General features: G+C 45.7%; 1 protein-coding gene across 1 annotated transcript; it reads right to left on the reverse strand.

Moving 5' to 3' along the window:
- Positions 1–7,121: 7,121 nt before the first annotated feature.
- On the reverse strand, positions 7,122–15,641 carry LOC147122759 (putative RNA-binding protein 46). Its single transcript, XM_086010315.1, has 2 exons — positions 14,807–15,641; positions 7,122–8,034 (listed from the first exon to the last, which is right to left on the reverse strand). Exons 1-2 carry the CDS (start codon positions 15,525–15,527, stop codon positions 7,832–7,834), a joined length of 924 nt encoding a protein of 307 aa, XP_085866441.1. The 5' UTR covers positions 15,528–15,641; the 3' UTR covers positions 7,122–7,831.
- Between the last annotated feature and the right edge of the window lie 6,235 nt (positions 15,642–21,876).

Consider the following 21,876-nt stretch of genomic DNA (forward strand, 5'->3'; position numbering starts at 1 on the left):
CCAGAATCTTTAGAGGAGTACAGAAAGTGCAGGGGTGCAATTAAAAATGATATTAGGAAAGCAAAGAGCATGGAAAATTCTTGGCAAGAAAAACCCAAAGATGTTTTATAAATATATTAAGAGTAAGAGGATAACTAAAGAATGGGTAGGGCCTATTAGAGATCATGAGGGTAATCTGTGTGTGGAGGCGGGTGACGTCGGTAGGGTTCTTAATGAACACTTTGGGCTCAATTTTAACTTAGCCGTCAGGCGGGCTTTGAGGCGTGTGGGGGTTAAAATCGCAAAACCTGGGGGTCGGGACCCCCCCCGCCTGGTTCCCAACACCTAGCCATTTTAACCCAGGTGTGTCTGATGGTCCCGAATTAGTCCCGCCTGCAATAGGCGGGACTGGTCTTTAGGGCACTTAAACAGCACTAATTGGCCTTTATAATCCCATTTTAACAGGCCCTTGCCTGTTTAACCCTTTTCCCAAATAAAACATGCCTGGTGGGGATCATGCCTGTGAAACCTGGCGTGAGCACTATTGGCTTGCTGACTATCAGCTGCAGGTCAACCATTAAAGAGGAGATTTGATCAGTCATCATTTACAGGCGGCAGGACTTTGTTGTCTCAGGCCTGGGGCAACTTTTACCAGGCTTAACCACGCCTGTGGAAGGTTGGAGCTTCACACACTTCTCCAGTGTGACCTCCTGCGAAACCCCTCATCACCCTCAGTCAGCGCTTCCTCAACTGAGGCATCTATCAGGAGCATGGGAGGCCTTTTTTTCCTTCCCTTCTTGGCATTAGAGGACCTCCAGCAGCAGGCACGGCAGCAGCAGAACCAAGAACAACAGCAGCACCAGCAACAGCAGCAGCAAGAGCAGGAGCGACAGGCTGCTGCTCACCCACCTGAGGCAGCACAGGCCAGAAGGGGCCAGCGCATGGAAGCCCGTCGGCACAGGAGATACCCCCCAAACAGGGTCTACAGACACTGGGTCAGCTACCTTAACATGACTGAGCAGCAGTGTCAAAGGTGGCTCCGACTTTCGCGACAGGTAGTGACTGACATCTGCGCAATGATACAGCAAGACCTGCTGCCCAGATGACCAGGTGGACACTCCTTACCAGTGGTCATCAAAGTCACCACCGCACTCAAATTTTTTGCCTCAGGCTCATTCCAGGGGTCATCAGCAGACAGCAGCGGCATCTCCCAGTCGGCTGCACACACTTGCATCACGCAGGTAACGGATGCCCTCTTTGCCCTCGCGCACAATCACATCCATTTCACCAGAGATCGCGCAAATGTGACGGCGCGAGTGGTTGGATTAGCTCATCTGGCAGACCTTCCAAGGGTGCAGGGCGTCATTGACTGCACACATGTGGCCCTTAGGGCACCCCATCGCAATCCAGGTATTTTTGCCAACCGCAAGGGCTTCCACTCCCTTAACGTGACCACAAGGAGATTTTGCATGTTTGTGCCAAGTACCCTGGCAGTTGTCATGACTCCTTCATACTGCGCCAGTCTAGTGTGCCTCCGCTATTCAGTCCGCCAGACCAACTTCACGGATGGCTGCTTGGAGACAAGGGCTATCCCCTGACGACTTGGCTAATGACGCCATTGAGGAGGCCAGCCAACGAAGCTGAGGAGCGCTACAACTCCAGCCACATTTCCACCAGATCCGTAATCGAGCAAACCATCGGCTTTCTGAAGATGCGCTTCAGATGCCTGGATAGATCAGGTGGAGCCCTACAGTACTCAGCAGCCAGGGTCTCCGGAATCGTCGTGGTTTGCTGTGCACTTCACAACATGGCACAGCGTCGTGGCTTGCAGATTCCTGAGGACCAAGTGGCTCCTCACATACCCTCCTCAGATGATGATGATAAGGAGGAGGGCGAAAACGAGCATCCTGCAGAGGCCCATCAACCAGCGGCAGCATTACGCAAGAACATTGCTGCCCAGGATGCAAGGAACGCACTCATCCTGGCCAGATTGGCTTAGCCTAGTAAATCAAACTCTTTTGCCTCGCAGCTTCTTACCTGAGCATCAACAATGGCCAAACCCTACGGATTCCGAGCTATTTGACCAGCATCCTGACAACTGCAAGTAATCCTAAGCCCTCAATGTGAAAGACCCATTCGCGAAATGACACATGCCAGAACTGCAGCAGTTGCCATCAGAATTTTTATGCAAAACAAACAACTGATGGCATTTCTACAAAATACACATTTCACCCAAGTGACTACCCTTGTGACTATTTGTGCTTTATTTTCCTCTTACGCGTGCTCCTACGTAGTGGTTCCCCTGTGGCTTCAGCAGATGTGGAGGCCCCTTGCTCACTTTCCTGCTGCTCCTGTCTCGACACCTTTGGCGGGCGTCCTCTGGGGTGGCGAGCCTGTGAGGGCTCGTCAGCAGACTGCTGCTCCTGCGGCTGTGCAGGAGTTGAGACGTCTATCTCAGTTGGGTGTGGACTCTGGCGGGGCTCTGACTGAGGGCTCTGCACTGGCATGGAAGTGTGAGCGCTTGGAGAGGAGCCCCCACTTCCTTGAGGTCTGCCACCAACCTCCCTCTCATGGGTCAGGTCCCCCTCAGTGCCTGCAAGTGGCTTGAGAGCACCTTGCTGCACATCAAGGGGGGCTATGCGGACCCGTATCTGCAATGGCAGTCCTACTCAGAAGGACTTCCATGAAGGTCTGGTTTCTCTGTTCAATAGATTCCCATCTCTCCTCAAGAGATGTCATTCTATTCTGAACACTCACCATGTTTTCCATACCCTGGCGACTAACCTCCTCAATGGCCGTAGCCCTCCTCTCCTCTACGGTAGCCAGCCTTACCACGGAGGCAGCAATAATTTCCACGTAGGTAGCCATCCTTTCCGTATTGATGCGTTCATGCGCCACTGACTCCTCAAAGGCTCTGCTCATGTTCGCTATGGACTCCTCCATTCGCTCCACACTCGCAGCGACCCTGGAGACAAAACCTGCCAGAGACTCCTGCATCTGTGCATGGAGTTCCATCTCCTCTGACCTTACGGGTGGACCCAGAGGCAGAGGGTCGACATGCAGCTGAGCTGAGCTGGCAGAGTCCTGCGTCCTCCGACGAGGACTCTCCACTGCTGTCCCTGTCTCCACAATCTGCTGATGCTCACTTGTGAGCTGTGATACACCAGGTGACAACTCTACTCTATGTCCCGAAAGTCCCACCGAGGTGTGAGTGTCTGCGCTGGGGCTGGGTGCGCTTATTTCTGCTGATGCTGCGCCCTCAGAGGTTGCAGATTCCTCTGAGGAGTCTGGCATCTCAGGCTCTTCCTCCTGCACACTGGGGACGGGGGCTCTCGATGGTCCTGTGGGGGAGTCAAGGAAAAAGTTAGAGATGTGATGCCAAGGTTACATGCACATTGCATTTTGCAGATGATCTTAAGTCCATATGATGTAGCTTCAGAATCATTATCAGCGACTCATGCAATGCCAATGAGATGGAAAACTATTCTGTCACCAGCTTGCGGGGATACACCTGTCTGTCCTTCCCCAACTTCCGCATCTCTGTCAGCCCAACAATCTCCAGGACGGCTTCCTCCCAGGGGGTGAGCTGGGCTAATGAGGGTGGCCCTCCTCCTGTCCTGGCTCGCTCTCTCCTGTTGTGAGCTCTCTTTTCCTGCAATGAGGGAGACAACTGGAGGTTGAGTGAGAATGAAGAGTGAATGCAGAGATTGCATAGCATAGATACTTAGAAGGAGACGAAGATGGAGTGAGGTTGCAAGACCAAGGGCCCTTCCTGTGTGTTGTCAGTCGTGTTCAAAGAATCAGAGTGAGAGGGAGTGTGAGGGTTGCATGGTTGAATAGTTATGCGAATGTGAGCATAGAGAGAGGGAATGGCTAAGGGTGCATGGATGTGAGTGTCAAGTGGGATGTGAAGGAAGAGATTGCTAAAGCTGAGTGCTGGTGAGGAAGGGCAATGGGGATCAGATTGAGGGAGATAGAAACTTCATACAGTACTTACTTTTCCAGTGCGATAAAGGTCATGGAATCTTTTCCTGCACTGCATCCAGGTGCGCCGTGTAAGCCCCAAGGAGTTGACTTCCCCGGCCACCTGTAGCCACACAGCCTTGGTCTGACTGGGAGGCCTCTTCCTCGCTGAAGAAGGGAACAGGACCTCCCTGTGGGCCCTAGCACCATCCAGCAATGCCTGGAGTGAAGCCTCATCAAATTTTGGGGCAGCTCTTGCCCTCCCACTGGCCATTGCTCCTGCAGGCTCCTGTGCCATCTTAATGGTAAAGTTTGGAAGCCTGCAGAAGAAGCAAGGCTTGCTGCGGACCTTAAAAGCAGCAGCAATGATGACGTCATATTCAGCGACTTTCTGACTGGAAATACTCAATTGCCAAGGCTTCCCACACGTTGGAAATCAATTGGCCAATTGGGTTAAAATTGCATCAATCTCACAGACCCATTTAGATTCGTGTGGGAAACACTAAATTCGGGGAACCCGACAATTCCCCGCACCTGAGTTAAAATTGACCCCTTTGTATCTGTTTTCACAAAGGAGAGGGATGAAGCAGACATTGCTATCGGGGGGAGGAGTGCGAAATATTAGATGAAATAAAGATAGTGAGAGAGGAAGTATTAAGGGGTTCAGCAGCTTTAAAAGTGGATAAATCCCCAGGCCCGGATGACATGAATCCCAGGCTGTTAAGCAAAGCCAAATAGGAAATAGCAGAGGCTCTGACCATCATTTTTCAATCCTCTCTGGCTTCAGGTGTGGTGCCGGAGGACTGCTAATGTGGTACCCATGTTTAAAAAGGGAGAAAAGGATAGACCGAATAATTACAGGCCAGTCAGCCTAACCTCGGTAGTGGGAAAATTATTGGAAAGAATTCTGAACGACAGGATAAATCTTCATTTAGAAAGATACGGATTAATCAAGGATAGTCAGCACAGATTTGTTAAGGGAAGGTCGTGTCTGACAAACTTGATTGAATTTTTTGAGGAGATAACAAAGAGGGTAGATGAGGGTAGTGCATTTGATGTACTGTATATGGACTTTAGCAAGGCTTTTGATAAGGTTCCACATGACAGACAGGTCATGAAGTTAAAAGCCCATGGGATCCAGGACAAAGTGTCAAGTTGGATTCAAAACTGGCTCGGAGACAGGAAGCAGAGGGTGATGGTTGATGGGTGTTTTTGTGACTGGAAGGCTGTTTCCAGTGGGGTTCCGCAGGGCTCAGTACTAGGTCCCTTGCTTTTTGTGGTATATATCAATGATCTAGACTTGAATATAGGGGGTATGATTAAGAGGTTTGCAGATGATATGAAAATCGGCTGTGTGGTTGATACTGAAGAAGGAAGCTGTAGACTGCAGGAAGATATCCATAAATTTGTCAGGTGGGCAGAACAGTGGCAAATGGAATTCAATCTGGAGAAGTGTGAGGTAATGCATTTGGGGTGAGCTAACATGGAAAGGGAATAAACGTTAAATGGTAGGACACGGAGTAGTGTAGAGGAACAACAGGACCTTGGAGTGCATGGCCACAGATCCCTGAAGGTAGCAGGCCAAGTAGATAAGGTGGTTAAGAAGGCATACGGAATGCTTGCCTTTGTTAGCTGTGGCATAGAATACAAGAGCGGGGGGGTTATGCTTCAACTGTATAAAACACTAGTTAGGCCTCAGCTAGAGTACTGCGTGCAGTTCTGGTCACCACATTACAGGAAAGATGTGATTGCATCAGAGAGGGTACAGAAGAGATTTACAAGGATGTTGCCGGGAGTAGAAAATCTTAGCTATGAGGAAAGACTGGGTCAGTTTTCCTTGGAACAGAGGAGGCTGAGGGGAGACCTTATTGAGGTGTACAAAATTATGAGGGGCATAGGTAAAGTGGATAGAAAGGACCTATTTCCCTTAGCAGACAGGAGGGTCAAAAAGCAGGGGGCACTGATTTAAAGCAATTGGGCCAAGGCTGAGAGGGGACTTGAGGGGAAATTTCTTCACCCAGAGGGTTGTGGGGGTCTTGAACTCACTGCCTGAAAGGGTGGTAGAGGCAGAACATAAGAAATAGGAGCAGGAGTAGGCCAATCGGCCCCTCGAGCCTGCTCCGCCATTCAATAAGATCATGGCTGATCTGATCCTAACTGCCAATCCACTATCACAGAACCATCTCCTGCATCTAACAGAATTAGACACACGAAATAGGAGCAGGATCAGGCTACACGGCCCCTGGGCCCGCCCCGCTTCCCACAGGGCCATGACCGATCCGAACCTAGACTCATGTCCAAATTCCTGCCCGCTCCCCGTAACCCTTAATTCCCTTTACTTCTAGGCAGGAACCCTAACCACATTTAAAAAGTACTTGGATGTGCACTTGGGATGCTCTAACCTGCAGGGCTATGGACCAAGTGCTGGGAAGTGGGATTAGGCTGGATAGCTCTTTGTTGGCCGGCGCGGACGCAATGGGCCGAAATGGCCTCCTTCCGTGCTGTAACTTTCTATGATTCTAGATACAGCTTGTGGCTGAGGAAAGTGAAGATCTGTCAGGTGGGAGCTTTTATTGTACATTTGAAACTGTCAAGTAATCAGCTGGAGCAATGGCCACTGAACTCCTGCCTCAGGTTGACAGCCATGGTCCCTGAACAGCGTGGTTCCCGTGGCCATGAAGTTAAAGTGAAAAGGAAGTTAAAAAAGCCTGTTAAGCATCTGTCAACTAGATGCTAATGAGATTAATTGGGTCCCCTGCCGATGCCAGTCGGGTCTGCTCAGACAGGCAGCTGACAGACCTGACATTGGGAAAGGCGCATGGCGGCAGGTTGACAGCGGGGTGCCGACCCGCTGTCAAAAAAAAACTTTCCTACCCAACCCACCACCGATCAAGCTCACTGACCCCTTGGAAAATTCTGGCCATGATTTTTAAATTAGAGTTGTTTATTCAAAAATATAAAAGTCATAGCATTTAAGTCTATTCTAGATATCTATTTGACTGGTTAACTTATCATACTAAATATGAGAAGGTCAAAAAAAAATTACAGCTTTTTAAAATTTATTTTTCCACATTATGTGGCCTGCATTTTATGACCCTACAATTGATTGCTCTGCTCCACATTGGTCAATGAACCTCTTCTCAAATGTACTTTCCATTTAAAAAAAATCAGAACAGGAAAAATTTTAGTGATTATTTAATTGAACACATGATTGCAACAATTCAACCAATACAATATAAATAATTTTCTCTCAACAACTAGAACATGTAGGCATGGCAGAAACAAGAAAAATGTCAAGCTTAACAATTTGAAACAGTGGATGTAATTTTAACCTAACTCACCAGGTGGGAAACCCATGGTAGCAGGCAGAACATCGGTTTTACACCTTACCTAATATTACTCTCCATTGACTGCAATGGAGAGTTAAATCTGATGGGGTGTAAAAGCAGCGTTGCACCTGACCTCGTCAGTTTCCCGATGGATGGGTTAGGTGAAAATTAACCCCAGTGAGAAAGTGAACACTGCAACATGAAAAAAAATACAGCATTATTCTCGTACATTACTACAGCTATTAATCCTAGTAGAGGTCTTAATTTTGGTGCATTAATAATGCTGTAGGTATTAAGGAGTAAGATAACTGAAGGGCAACAGACAAGTAGATTGTCACTGTGATGAAAAACTTGCCAAATTCATTAACAGTATATTCTTAAATCTTTAACAAGAACATAAAAACAATTTGATAAAGCTTTTGTACACAGAAAAAAATTACACATTTGTGCCTCAGTAAATTTCATAGTGTAACAATTGAACAAAAAATATTTTTAGAAAGCTAACTTGCATTCCAAAAAAAAACTTCACAATATTTGGGCATTCCACTTACAGTACTTCTTTAGAAGAAAGAACCATGACTAGAAACATATAACCGTTGTCCGATATGATTGCTGTTACCAAGAGGTAGTGTTGTTGACAATGGGTAGCTAGGATAGGAGTAAGGTCTAGATGTGTACTGAAGCAGACTGGATGCAGAGGTTGGGAGAGGTGCACCAACTTGAGATAGACTGTTGACTGAGTTGGTCCGACGCAAACTGTAGTCTGTAAATACACAAATATGCACATTTCACAAAAATTGTATAATTATAGAATTTGGTTTTAATTACAAAAAATGTAAAGTACGATGCAATCTCAGAGTTAGACCCTTCAGCTACAAGCATTTCATTGTAACCGCCACCATTTTGTGTAATGAGGACCTTAACTATTACTTCATAAGCTTTTACAATACTAATTTATCCAAAATCATGCTTTAAATATTTTAATTACTTTCCATATTTTTTGTTATACTGACACTTCAGAGCTTGTCATTTCAGAGACATCTTTCCAGTCCCAAGATACTCAGATAATATAAAGTTCATCTGTAAATCAGCATTCATCTTAAATTTATGGACACAGTAACTTCTGTAAGAGAATCAGAGTTTGAAAATGGTAGATTATATACTGACCATGTAGTAGTCTAGGGGAAAAGGCAGAAAGGGCTCTTTCTGCCTTTTCCCCCAGACTACTACATGGTCAGTATATAATCTACCATTTTCAAACTCTGATTCTCTCTCTGATTCTCTTACATATGCCTGCTTAGAGTGCATTTTGTTGAAACCTTTCATGAGTTGCATGTAACTTATCCAGTCTGTACTGTATCTATTCCCCTTCTTGTACCATCTTATTCCTTTTTCAAACAAATCATCTACCTCCCAAACCAGTCCTCTGATGATCAGTAAGTTTGCAGATGACACGAAAATTGGTGGGGTGGTAAATTGCAAGGAGGAAAGCCTCAGGCTACAGGACGATATAGACGGGTTGGTCAGTTGGGCGCAAAAGTGGCAAATGGAATTTAACCCTGAAAAGTGCGAGGTGATGCATTTTGGACAGACAAATAAGGCAAGGGAATACACAATGAGTGGTAGGACCCTAGGAAGTACAGAGGGTCAGAGGGACCTTGGTGTACATGTACATAGATCTCTGAAGGCAGCGGAACAGGTAGATAAGGTGGTTAAAAAGGCATATGGGATACTTGCCTTCATTAGCCGAGGCATAGAATATAAGAGCAGGGAGGTTATGATGGAGCTGTACAAAACGCTGGTGAGGCCACAGCTGGAGTACTGTGTGCAGTTCTGGTCGCCTCACTATAGGAAGGATGTGATTGCTTTGGAGAGGGTGCAGAGAAGATTCACCAGGATGTTACCTGGGATGGAGCGCCTCAGCTATGAAGAAAGACTAAACAGGCTGGGGTTGTTTTCCTTGGAGCAAAGAAGGCTGAGGGGGGACCTGATTGAGGTGTACAAAATGATGAGGGGCATAGATAGGGTAGACAAAGAGGAACTTTTCCCCTTAGTAGGGGGGTCAATAACAAGGGGGCATAGATTCAGGGTAAGGGGCAGGAGATTTAGAGGGGATTTGAGGAGGAACTTTTTCACCCAGAGGGTGGTTGGAATGTGGAACTCAATGCCTAAAAGGGTGGTAGAGGCAGGAACCCTCACAACATTCAAGAAGCATTTGGATGAGCACTTGAAATGCCATTGCATACAGGGCTATGGACCAAATGCTGGAAAATGGGATTAGACGGGACAGGGATGGATGGGCGGCGCAGACACGATGGGCCAAAGGGCCTCTTTCTGTGCTGTAAAACTCTATGACTCTGGGCACACTACCTGGATAATTCATGGTAGTTTTTCCATTTTAAATTTCTCCTGTTTAAGAATATGAAGTCTAGCACATTGGAGGCCCGATTTTGTTTGGGGATGGGGGAGAGACTACAAAACACCGGGCACAGGAATCAGCTTTCTCTTTATCAAGATGAAATCTTTCTATTGTTACTGATGTTGCAGTTGTCTATCATGGATGACGAAACCATGATAAGGTCTCGCAGGTCTGACTCATTGAATCCTGGAGGTGCGCTTGTAAATTGAAGGTATCCTCTTAGATAGGCCAGTGATGCTTTTCCACAAAGCTACAAATTCCTACAGAGAACCAATACCCAAGTTCCAGATGGAAATCTTGCAAACAACCGATGAAAAGCTTAAGACAGCACTGATCCACATGAAGATTCTTGGCAGGAGCCTCAGGCTGGCATTAATGCTCGCAAGAAAGGACACATTGTCATCACCACTATTTAAGAAAGGAAGGAGAAAACAGGGAACTACAGACCCTTTAGCCTGACATCAGTAGTGGGGAAAATGCTAGAATCTATTATTAAGAATGTGGTAACAGGGCACTTAGAAAATATTAATAGGATTGGGCAGAGTCAACACGGATTATGAAAGGAAATCGTGTTTCATAAATCTGTTAGCATTTTTTGAGGTTGTAACTAGCAGAACAGATAAGGGGGAACCAATGGATGTGGTGTATTTGGATTTTCAGAAGGCATTCGATAAGGTGCCACACAAGGTGTTATTAAACAAAATCAGGGCTCATGGGATTGGGGGTAATGTACTAGCATGGTTGGGTTAACGGACAGAAAACAGAGAGTAGGAATAAATGGGTCATTTTCGGGTTGGCAGGCCGTAACTAGTGGGGTACTGCAAGGATCAGTGCTTGGGCCTCAGCTATTCACAATCTATATCAATGATTTGGATGAGGGGACCAAATGTAATATATGCGAGTTTGCTGGGTGGGAATGTAAGTTATAAGGAGGATGCAAGGAGGGTTCAAGGGGATATAGACAGGCTAAGTGAGTGGGCAAGAACATGGCAAATCGAATATAATGTGGAGAAATGTGAAGTTATCCACTTTGGTAGGAAAAATAGAAAAGCAGAGTATTTTTTAAATGGTGAGAGATTGGGAAATGTTGGTGTTCAAAGGGACCTGGGTGTCCTTGTACACGGATCACTGAAAGTTAATGCAGGTACAGCAAGCAATTAGGACAGCAAATGGCATGTTGGCCTTTATTACAAGAGGATTTGAGTATAAGAGTAAAGACGTCTTCCTGCAATTTCTCGAGAGTTTAGAAGAATGAGAGGTGATCTCATTGAAACATACAAAAATCTTACAGGGCTTGACAGGGTAGATGCAGGGAGGATGTTTCCCCTGGCTGGGGAGTCTAGAACCAGGGGTCAGTCGCAGAATAAGGGGTCAGCCATTTAGGACTGAGATGAGGAGAAATTTCTTCACTCAAGAGGGTGGTGAACCTTTGGAATTCTCTAGCCCAGAGGGCTGCGGAGGCGCAGTCGTTGAGTATATTCAAGACAGAGATTGATAGATTTTTGAATGTTAAGGGAATCAAGGGATTTGGGGAGTGCAGGAAAGTGGAGATGAGGTAGAAGATCAGCCATGATCTTATTGAATGGTGGTGCAGGCTCGAAGGGCCAAATGGCCTACTCCTGCTCCTATTTCTTATGTTCTTATGTGGAACTCGTCAATATCGTTGTGTCACAAATGAAGGGCATCCATACAGTGGCTCTGCCTCAGGTGAACAACTTACTCTTCCAAATTTATTTCTAACTTGTAACCCTCCCCTTTCCAACCAAGCTCATACTTTACAGTTTCTTCCAGTTTCCCTCCCCCAGTACTCATTAAAACAGTCCGTATCTTTCAGCAATGTCTTGACCTGTCAATTTCCTCCAATTTTCACTTTTTGGGCAATTTTACAAGTTTGCGTTTTTGGGACAAAACTTCACCTGGCAAGAGTGCACATTGAGAATTCGAGCATTCACTTTACACAATACACTGGGTCAAAATCAAAGGGAGGGCACACCTGAATACCCAATATGCAGCAATCAAAGCTCCATAATGGAAGCACTAACTCGTAAAATTACCCCTTCTACTTTCAACATTTTCCTTCAAAGTCTTGGAATGTATTGTTGCCTCACAACTACTCTTCATACCATTCTGCTTCCGACCTTCCAATCTGGCATAATAGTCAAAAATCACAAAAGTCATCTTGGATGACAGCAACTATGCCTTGTTATCTCTCCTTATCTTCCTCAACCCCCTCCACTGTCTTTAACACCATCGACCACTTCACCCTCAACTTAATTCTCTCCTCTACAATCTACCTTTCTATTACAGGAAACTTTCGTTTAACCAGAGGTTAAATGTCCGGAAAGCTCTATCTACCGGCAAAATTCAGCAGCTGTTTCCTATAAGTTTTTTTACTTCTCGTTGCTTTTTTTTCCCCAGTCAGGCTCTGCAAGGTCTAGCTGAAGCTGTTGCTTAGCTACAGAGACGCTTTTAAGCTGCGGCCGACTGTTTTGAAGCTGTTGCTAAGCAACAGGGTTTGTTGATTCACACGGAGCTCAAAAGCTCCGTATGTTTTAACATTAGCGCTGGTTTCTACGGCAGTTTTGATGGTACGGCACCAGCTCGGTCCCGTCAGTGCCGGATACCATAAAGTTTCCTGTACCGCTCTTTCCTGGTTCCATTCACACAAATCACAAGGTAATTTCCTCCCATGTTTTCTCCTTCCATGCTTGCAGGGGCACCTCAACGTATCCCATGGCTCTATCCCAAGACCCTTTCTCTTCATCATTTATATGCTACTCCTCTCCTCAGTGATAACATTCAGGAGCACATCAGCTTCCACATGTATGCCAAGGACGCACACGTGCACCTCATCCATCGATCCCAAGGCTGCTGCTCACGATGTGGTCTCCTCTACATTGGGGAGACCAAACGCAGATTGGGTGACCGCTTTGCGGAACACCTCCGTTCAGTCCATAAGGGGGACCCCGAGCTTCCGGTCGCCTGTCACTTTAATTCACCGCCCCATTCCCACTCAGACCTCACTGTACTCGGGCTCTTGCATTGTTCCACGGAAGCTCAACGTAAACTCGAGCAACAGCACCTCATCTTCCGATTAGGCACTTTACAGCCTTCCGGACTCAACATCGAGTTCAACAATTTCAGATCATAACCTCGGCCCCCATTACATTTTTGTTTATAGTTTATCCACATCTTTGTTTTGGCCCTTCCCCCCTTTTTTTTTCTTTCTCTCCCACATGGCCACTGTCTCTCATTCTGGCAGAACATTTCACACCTAATCTAGAGCCGTCTTTTGTCTCCACTAGTTCTTTCACCAGCTCGTCTCATTTTGAATACCTCTTAATGTCTCTTCACTTCTTTTGTTCTCTCCCAGCCCTGCCTTTCGATCTATTTCATTTCCTTTCCAGTTTTGAAAAAGGGTTAGACCCGAAACGTCGACTCTAATTTCTCTCCACAGATGTTGCCTGGCCTGCTGAGTTTTTCCAGCATTTTCTGTTGTTATTGCTGTTGCTATACTCTCCAACTGCCTGTCCAACATTACAACCTAGATGAGCGTAATTTCTTTCAACTCAATGTCAGCAAAATTGAAGCCATCTTCTTTGGCTCCCACCCACAATCTATCCACTTGTGGTCTTGACACCATCCACCTTCCCAAAGGTGACCTCAGGCTAAGTACAGAAGTGTGAAACCTTTTGTTCAACTCTAATTAAAGCTTCCTTTCCCATTTCATTCTATTATCAAGATCACTTACTTCCACCGCCATAACATCTTATTTCTCTACCACTGCCGAAACACTAATCCACAACTTTATCATTTGGAAACTCCACTTTTAAAATGCTCTCCTAGCTAACTAACCCACCGTCACAAATTACAACTTATTCAGAATATCAGTTTATGCCCCCACCTATCCTTCCAAGCTAAACTGACTCTGAACCCCAGCAGTTTAACTTTAACATCCTCTTCACCACTATTAAATCCCTCCATGACCTCAGTCAACCCTATTTCAGCAATCTCCTTCAGGCATATGTCCTTGCACATATCCTCCACTCTTCTAACATTGGTCTACTCCTTATTCTCCTCTCTCCACTCCTTCAGTTTCCCTAAGTCCCTCTGCTTCACCACTGTCCTTCCTACTATCAAAATGCTCCAAAAAATGTTTCTGTTTTCCCTTTGCTCTCCTTGGCATCAAATGCTTTTCCATCTGCCCTATAACATCTTTCTATAGATGAGGAAGTAAGTTGTTGTGTCGAGCAAGATGTCCAGGGTCTTGAGGTTGTAGCTATGGTGTGCACTGCCATAGCCTGTCATTGAATGAGGGGGCTCTTAAAAGGGATTCTACTTTTCATAGCTATCCCTATCACAGCATATGCATTCAGCTGAATTTTCTTAACATATTCTGGCAATTCCTCTATTTGTCCCCCAAAAATGCCTTGCAGTCAAAAGATAGTTGTAATAACTGCTGCTGTAGTTTCCATAGCAGCATCGCTATATCCACCCATGCAGTGTGCAAAACACCAAAAGCCACGTTCCTTGCTGATGAATCCAGAACAAGAGCTTGCTTCCTGCTGTATTACTCCACTCTGTATCTGATCCTACATCAGGAGTGGTACTGCCTTTGGAAAATGGGTAACATTTTCCCAATTGCCTGGAGCTTTGTGACCCTTTGGTGAACTAATCTTGCTCAAAGGGCCTGATTAGAGCTTAGACCCTTAGGCAGAGATCTCCAGAACAATCTTCTATGCCGACTATTTGTCAATACTGGTAAAAAAGATGTTCCAAAGCAGGAAAACAAGAGCTGTTCACATGGGAGAAGCTTCCAGTGTCATCATAAAAGGAAGGTCGTTTTTGTTATTTTCCCCCCCTCAGAACGTAGCCCAATGTCAGTCCATTTCAGTGGCGTGTGGAAGCTGTAATCTGTAGAAGAATTAATACGTCCTAAAAGTTAGAGAATTGTATTTTAAATTAACTGTTTGTGAGGCAGAGCGTAGGACTTTACTTCAAAACTAGTTAAAAAGGTACCTTAATTATAAAATATACCTTGTTGCAATGTAATGCAGACTTCATTAGTTCTGTGCACCTTAAAATTAACCCAAGCAGGAAAGACAGAAATACTTACCTAAATGTGTTAATGCATATTGTGCTGCCAGCTCCTTAGCATCTTCCAGCATTGTGCAGAGCTTATCGGGCATGAAATGGCTAAGTGTACCTTGTGAACTGTTCGCAAGGGATGGAATAACCACTTTATAAACAAGCAGCTGCTTCCCATCCTGACTTGTAGTAGAGTATAGGTAGTACTCTGGTGGTGCCCAGTTATTTTTGTTGCAGTAATACTCCAAGTGTGTGACTGAAGACTGAAAATGACTAGGCTTTAATGAATAAATACTCAAAGGTGTAAGCTTTATTCCTGGAAAAAGAGGATATGTGCACCTCTCCAGTTCAGGTGAGCATGGACTATGGTGACCATTCAGACGTGCTGGTAAGCTTGGTGACCTTCCTGGGGTTTTTGGTCCCCCATCTTCTTTGTTTGTAAACGTCAGTCGTTGACTTTCACAATTAAGATTGACTTGACTACCTTGAGCGTATTTCCAAGAGCCATCTTTATTAACTGGCTTTGCAAGGGTGACTTCAATGCTAGCACCATCTATACACTTCCCATTCATAATATTCATAGCAGTAACTGCATCATCTCTGTCAAAAAAGTGCACAAAGGCATAATCTCTGAGTTTTTTCACACGTTCAACTGCTCCAGGTTTGATTTTGTTAAATTCCATCTTGATAGTCTCCTCTGTTGTAGATATCATCAGGTTTCGCACGTATAGTATCTTAACCTTTTGCATAGTTTCCTCATCTACTTCTTTTTCTGGGTCTGCCCAATCCACCTGAATAGTATGTCCCCACAATTGAAAAGTACCTGAAAAAATAGGTAACAGGTAAGATTTAATTTCTAAAGCAACATAAGCTTAGATCCAAGTTAACTGCTAAAGTACTTGTTATTTTACATCATTATGCTATTACAAGTGTTGCATATTCATGTGTACAAGTTGTAAAATCTTAAGGAACTCTGTCCACCTTATCTATAAAGAATATATAATAGCCTGGATTTTAAATTCCCCATGATGGCATGTGCTCAGCGTACACCATCGTAAGCCTTGTAAAAGCCCCACAAGTACCGGGTTTCCGCATGAGCTGCGCATGCATGAAAACCCGGAACTTATGATCTGTCAAAAATCAATTTTGTGGTGCAGTGTTGGGCTATTTGCCCAACTACTGCCCAGAAAATGCCCACGAAACTCATAACTGGTAAAAGCAGGCATAGGGCCTGCTTTCACCAGTGTAAGGTTTAATATGAATCTTAAATTAATAACTTAAACATTTAAAAATCATGCAGAAACATTTAAAATTAGTATATGTAAATTTTGGCCCAGATTAAAATCTTTGAAATTATTTTTCAGAAGATGTAATTTTTATTGTAAATGCTTTATTGAAGGGTCTTTTAATTAATTTTGAAAATGGGAACATTTATTTTTATCCCAGTTATATAAAATAATTTAATTATTTGGGGATTCCTCATATGCTTATGGGGATTCCGTTTCTAAATGGAATCCCCATAAGCATATTAGGAATTCTCCTTTCTGCTTGGAGGACCTGGCCCTCGTGCTCCCAGGGATGCTTCTGAACCGCCTGCGTCCCTGGGATCCATGGGCCTTTATGCAGGTGTATGCCTGCAGGCCCAGGACCCAAAGGCTCCAACGCCTGGGAGCCAATAGGTAGGTGCGGATTTTTTTGATCAGGTCGGAGGCGTACTCCAGAGGTACGCCTCCGACCACAAATTTCAGCCCAATAAACAAGGTGATATCACATCCAGTTATAAATATTGTTTAAACCCAGATTAAATTACATCAACATATTGGAATCACTTTATGCTTTTTCGAAAAAAAATTACTCAGGGTACAAAATTCCTGCAGCTGCCACTGGAAGTGTAGCAGAGCAGGACGTCTGGATGCCAAATCCAGGAGACGGTGTCATTAGCATAAAAGAGGAAGACGTCTGCACCATTTACAACACTGCATGGATGGTCACGCTGCATAGTGACCAGGAATATTGGAGCAGCACCTTGCTACTCTGTCGAGATAGGAGATTGGCTGAAGATAATTTTTTTTAAATGCTGCTGCAAATGCCTATTGTTGCTTTTCTAATGGTAATCAAGCACACTAATCAATTGACATTGATAAATCAGCAGTAAGCCTGCATGCCTCTTTGAGGTGACGTCACAATAGAAGGGGGCGGATGCAAAAAGTGACCGCCCCCGCCTGTCAGAATGTCCCAATTTAATTGTAGGGGTGGAGAACCAGCAGAACCAGCTCTTGCGCCAAATTCCACCAACCCCCTCTCCTGTCCAGCTTAAAGGGGTAATTTTAATCCATGCCAACCACGTGGAAACTGGGCGGGCAGACAATTAAAATTGCCCATGGGACTTACCCACCAAGGTCACACACTCTTCCGACAGGTTCTGCTATTAACCTGAGCTGGCGAGAGGGACACCCACTGGAAACCAGCAGGATCCTTCCTTAAATATGCAGACTGGGCTCTAATGACGTCACTGGGGCCACAGGCCTATGCAGGGAAGCTGTAGTGGTTTTCGCTCCAGACCAATACAGGAAACTTCGCGATATCCGGCACCGACGGGACTGAGCTGCTGCCGATCTATCAAAACTTCCGGATAGACCAGTGCTCTGACACAAATTTTCAGAACCTCTCTGGCCACAGGGGATGTACCAGAGGACTGGAGAACAGCTAACGTAGTACCATTATTCAAGAAGGGTAGCAGGGATAAACCAGGGAATTACAGGCCAGTGAGCCTAACATCTGTGGTAGGGAAATTATTGGAAAAAATTCTGAGGGACAAAATTAGTCTCCACTTGGAGAGGCAAGGATTAATCGGGGATAGTCAGCATGGCTTTGTCAAGGGTAAATCATGTCTGACAAATCTGATTGAATTTTTCGAGGGGGTGACTAGGGGGGTGGATGAGGGAAATGCTGTGGATGTGGTTTACATGGACTTCAGCAAAGCTTTTGACAAAGTCCCGCATAGGAGACTGGTCAAGAAGGTAAGAGCCCATGGGATCCAGGGTGCCTTGGCGCGTTGGATCCTAAACTGGCTGAGTGGCAGGAGGCAGAGGGTGATGGTCGAAGGTTGCTTTTGTGACTGGAAGCCTGTGTCCAGTGGGGTACCTCAGGGATCTGTGCTGGGTCCCTTGTTGTTTGTGATCTACATAAATGACTTGGATGAGAATGTAAAAGGTATGATCAGTAAGTTCGCAGATGACACGAAAATTGGTGGGGTGGTAAATTGCAAGGAGGAAAGCCTCAGGCTACAGGACGATATAAACGGGTTGGTCAGATGGGCGGAAAAGTGGCAAATGGAATTTAACCCTGAAAAGTGCGAGGTGATGCATTTTGGACGGACAAATAAGGTAAGGGAATACACAATGAGTGGTAGGACCCTAGGAAGTACAGAGGGTCAGAGGGACCTTGGTGTACATGTACATAGATCCCTGAAGGCAGCGGAACAGGTAGATACGGTGGCATAGTGGTTAGCACTGTTGCCTCACAGCGCCAGGGACCCGGGTTCGAATCCGGCCTCGGGTGACTGTCTGTGTGGAGTTTGCACATTCTCCCCGTGTTTGCGTGGGTTTCCTCCGGGTGCTCCGGTTTCCTCCCACAGTCCAAAGATGTGCAGGTTAGGTTGATTGGCTATGATAAATTGACCCTTAGTGTTAGGGGGGATTAAATACATGGGGTTACTGGGATAGGGTGGGATATGTGTTGGTGTAGGGGTTACGGGGATCGGGTGGGATATGTGTCGGTGCAGGCTCGATGGGCCGAAATGGCCTCTATTTGCACTGTAGGGTTTCTGTGATTCTGTGATAAGGTGGTTAAAAAGGCATATGGGATACTTGCCTTCATTAGCCGAGGCATGGAATATAAGAGCAGGGAGGTTATGATGGAGCTGTACAAAACGCTGGTGAGGCCACAGCTGGAGTACTGTGTGCAGTTCTGGTCGCCTCACTATAGGAAGGATGTGATTGCTTTGGAGAGGGTGCAGAGAAGATTCACCAGGATGTTACCTGGGATGGAGCGCCTCAGCTATGAAGAGAGGCTGGACAGGCTGGGGTTGTTTTCCTTGGAGCAAAGAAGGCTGAGGGGGGACCTGATTGAGGTGTACAAAATGATGAGGGGCATAGATAGGGTAGATAAAGAGGAACTTTTCCCCTTAGTAGGGGGGTCAATAACAAGGGGGCATAGATTCAGGGTAAGGGGCAGGAGATTTAGATGGGATTTGAGGAGGAACTTTTTCACCCAGAGGGTGGTTGGAATGTGGAACTCAATGCCTGAAAGGGTGGTAGAGGCAGGAACCCTCACAACATTCAAGAAGCATTTGGATGAGCACTTGAAATGCCATTGCATACAAGGCTATGGTCCAAATGCTGGAAAATGGGATTAGACTGGACAGGGATGGATGGGCGGCGCGGACACGATGGGCCGAAGGGCCTCTTTCTGTGCTGTAAAACTCTATGACTCTATGATACGGAGGTTTTCATCTCCGTATCTGACAACAAACACTGTTGCTTAGCAACAGCTGTAAACACTCGGCCCGTACCTTGGAAGCATCTCTGAAGCTGTTGCTAAGCTACAGAGACGCTTTCCAGAGCCTGACTGTTAAAAAAATGCTAGGAGAAGAAAAAAAACCTAACCAAAACGGCTGCTGATTTCTGCCGTTAGATCGAGGTTTCCGGACATACAACCTCCGGATAAACCAAAGTTTCCTGTATTGTGAGAAGGAGTCGAACCAGAAGAGGCCCAAAAAGGTAAGTGTGTTTACATTTTTGACATTCCTTGTGAGACCTGCCCTGCACTTTCTCCAATCGAGAGGCCTCCCTGCCCCTTACCTGACTGCCAGGGACTGTTCCTTCGGCGCTCGGCAGCAGCCTCCTGTCACCTGACATTACACTCCCACCCACCAGCTAGCACTGCCGAGGTCAAGACTGTTTGAACACCCACCTCAACCCTCGCCCAAGTTAAAATCGGGGCTTAAGTCTTCCTTCCGCTCTCCCAGACCCAGGAATTTTGGCCACACTATTTTAAATTCATGGAGGGATATAAAATCATTTTCACAGTGTGGTCTAACAAATGTGTCCCATAATCAACTTGATCTAAACAATCTGCAGGGGTCCGGATTGTGCGCACAGAATTGATCCACTGACCCCACCTAAGTTTGCAGGGTCAAGGCACAGGGTTTCTCTGTATCTGCCTTTTCATAGAATCATAGAAACTTACAGCACAGAAGGAGGCCATTCGGCCCCTCATGCCTGTGCTGGCTCTTTGAAAGAGCAGTCGTGCTCAGTCACACATCCCCTGCTTTTTGCTAGTAACCCTGTAAGTTCCTCATCCTCAAGTACCTGTCCCAACTCCCTTTTAAAATTATTTATGGAATCAGCTTCCACCACCTTTTCAGGTAGAATGTTCCAGATCCCGACAGCTCAGTGAAAAAATTCTTTTCATCTCCCCTCTAGATCTTTTGCCAATGATTTTACATCTATGACCTCTGGTTATTGACCAATGTGCCAGAGGGAATAGTTTTTATCTAACTATTCTATCAAAACCTCTCATTATCTTGAAAGCTTCTATTAGGCCACCTGTTAAACTCTGTTCCAAAGAGAACAGTCCTAACTTTTCCAACCTCTCCTCATAACTTAAGTCCCTCATCCCTGGCAACATCCTGGTAAACCTGCTCTGTGCCCTTTCTAAGTTCTTTACATTATTCCCGAAGTGAGGTGCCCAGAACTGTCCACAATACTGCAGGTGAGGCCTAACCAGTGATTTATAAAGTTCTAGCATGCCGTCATGGGAAAATGGCATTAGAAGAGATCAAGAAAGATATAAAGATATTTAAGATAGAAAGGGGGAGATAATTGATAAAACTAATCAAACTGAGAGGATAAAACCCCATATCCAGATGGATTGCATCTGCGCGTATTAAAACAACAACTACTTGTATTTATAAAGCACCTTTAACGTAGTAAAACACCCCAAGGCACTGCACAGGAGTATTTTAAGACAAAAAATTTGACACCGAGCTACATAAGGATAAATTAGGGCAGGTGACCAAAAGCTTAGTGAAAGAGGTAGGTTTTAAGGAGCTTCTTAAAGGAGGAAAGAGGTAATGAGGCAGAGAGGTTTAGGCAGGGAATTCCAGAGCTTAGGGCCCAGGCAACAGAAGACATGGCCACCAATGGTTGAGCGATTATAATCAGGGATGCTCAGGAGGGCAGAATTAGAGGAGCGCAGATATCTCGGGGGGGTTGTGGGGCTGAAGGAAATTACAGGAGTGATTTGAAAACAAGGGATGGAAATTTTGAAATCGAGGCACTGCTTAACCGGGAGCCAATGTAGGTCAGCGAGCACAGGGGTGATGGGTGAACGGGTCTTGGTGCGAGTTAGGACACGTGCAGCCAAGTTTTGGATGACCTCAAGTTTACGTAGGGTAGAATGTGAGAGGCCAGCCAGGAGTGCGTTGGAATAGTCAAATCTAAAGGTAACAAAGACATGAATGAGGGTTTCAGCAGCGGATGAGCTGAGGCATAGGCGGAGACGAGCGATGTTACGGAGGTGGAAATAGGCGGTCTTTGTTATGCTGCTCCCTTTCCACTCCAAAGTCCTTGAACGTGTTGTCGCCTCCCAAATCCGTGCCCATCTTTCCCGCAATTCCATGTTTAAATCCCTCCAATCAGGTTTCTGCTCTTGTCACAGTACCAAAACGGCTCTCATCAAAGTCACAAAGGACATCCTTTGTGACTGTGACAAAGGTAAACTGTCCCTCCTCATCCTTCTTGACTTGTTTGTAGACTTTGACACAGTTGACCACTCCATCCTCCTCCAACGCCTCTCCACTGTTATCCAGCTGGGTGGGACTGCACTCGCCTGGTTCCATTCTTATCTATCTAATCGTAGCCAGAGAATCACCTGCAATGGCTTCTCTTCCCGCTCCCGCATCGTTACCTCTGGTGTCCCACAAGGATCTATCCTTAACCCCCTCCTGTTTCTGATCTACATGTTGCCCCATGGCGATATCGTCCGAAAACACAGCATCAGTTTCCACATGTACACTGATGGCACCCAGCTCTA

This window comes from Somniosus microcephalus, chromosome 2 (assembly GCF_052327205.1).
Source record: "Somniosus microcephalus isolate GS21.2 chromosome 2, FLI_Smic_1.0, whole genome shotgun sequence".
Taxonomy (NCBI): Eukaryota; Metazoa; Chordata; class Chondrichthyes; order Squaliformes; family Somniosidae; genus Somniosus; species Somniosus microcephalus.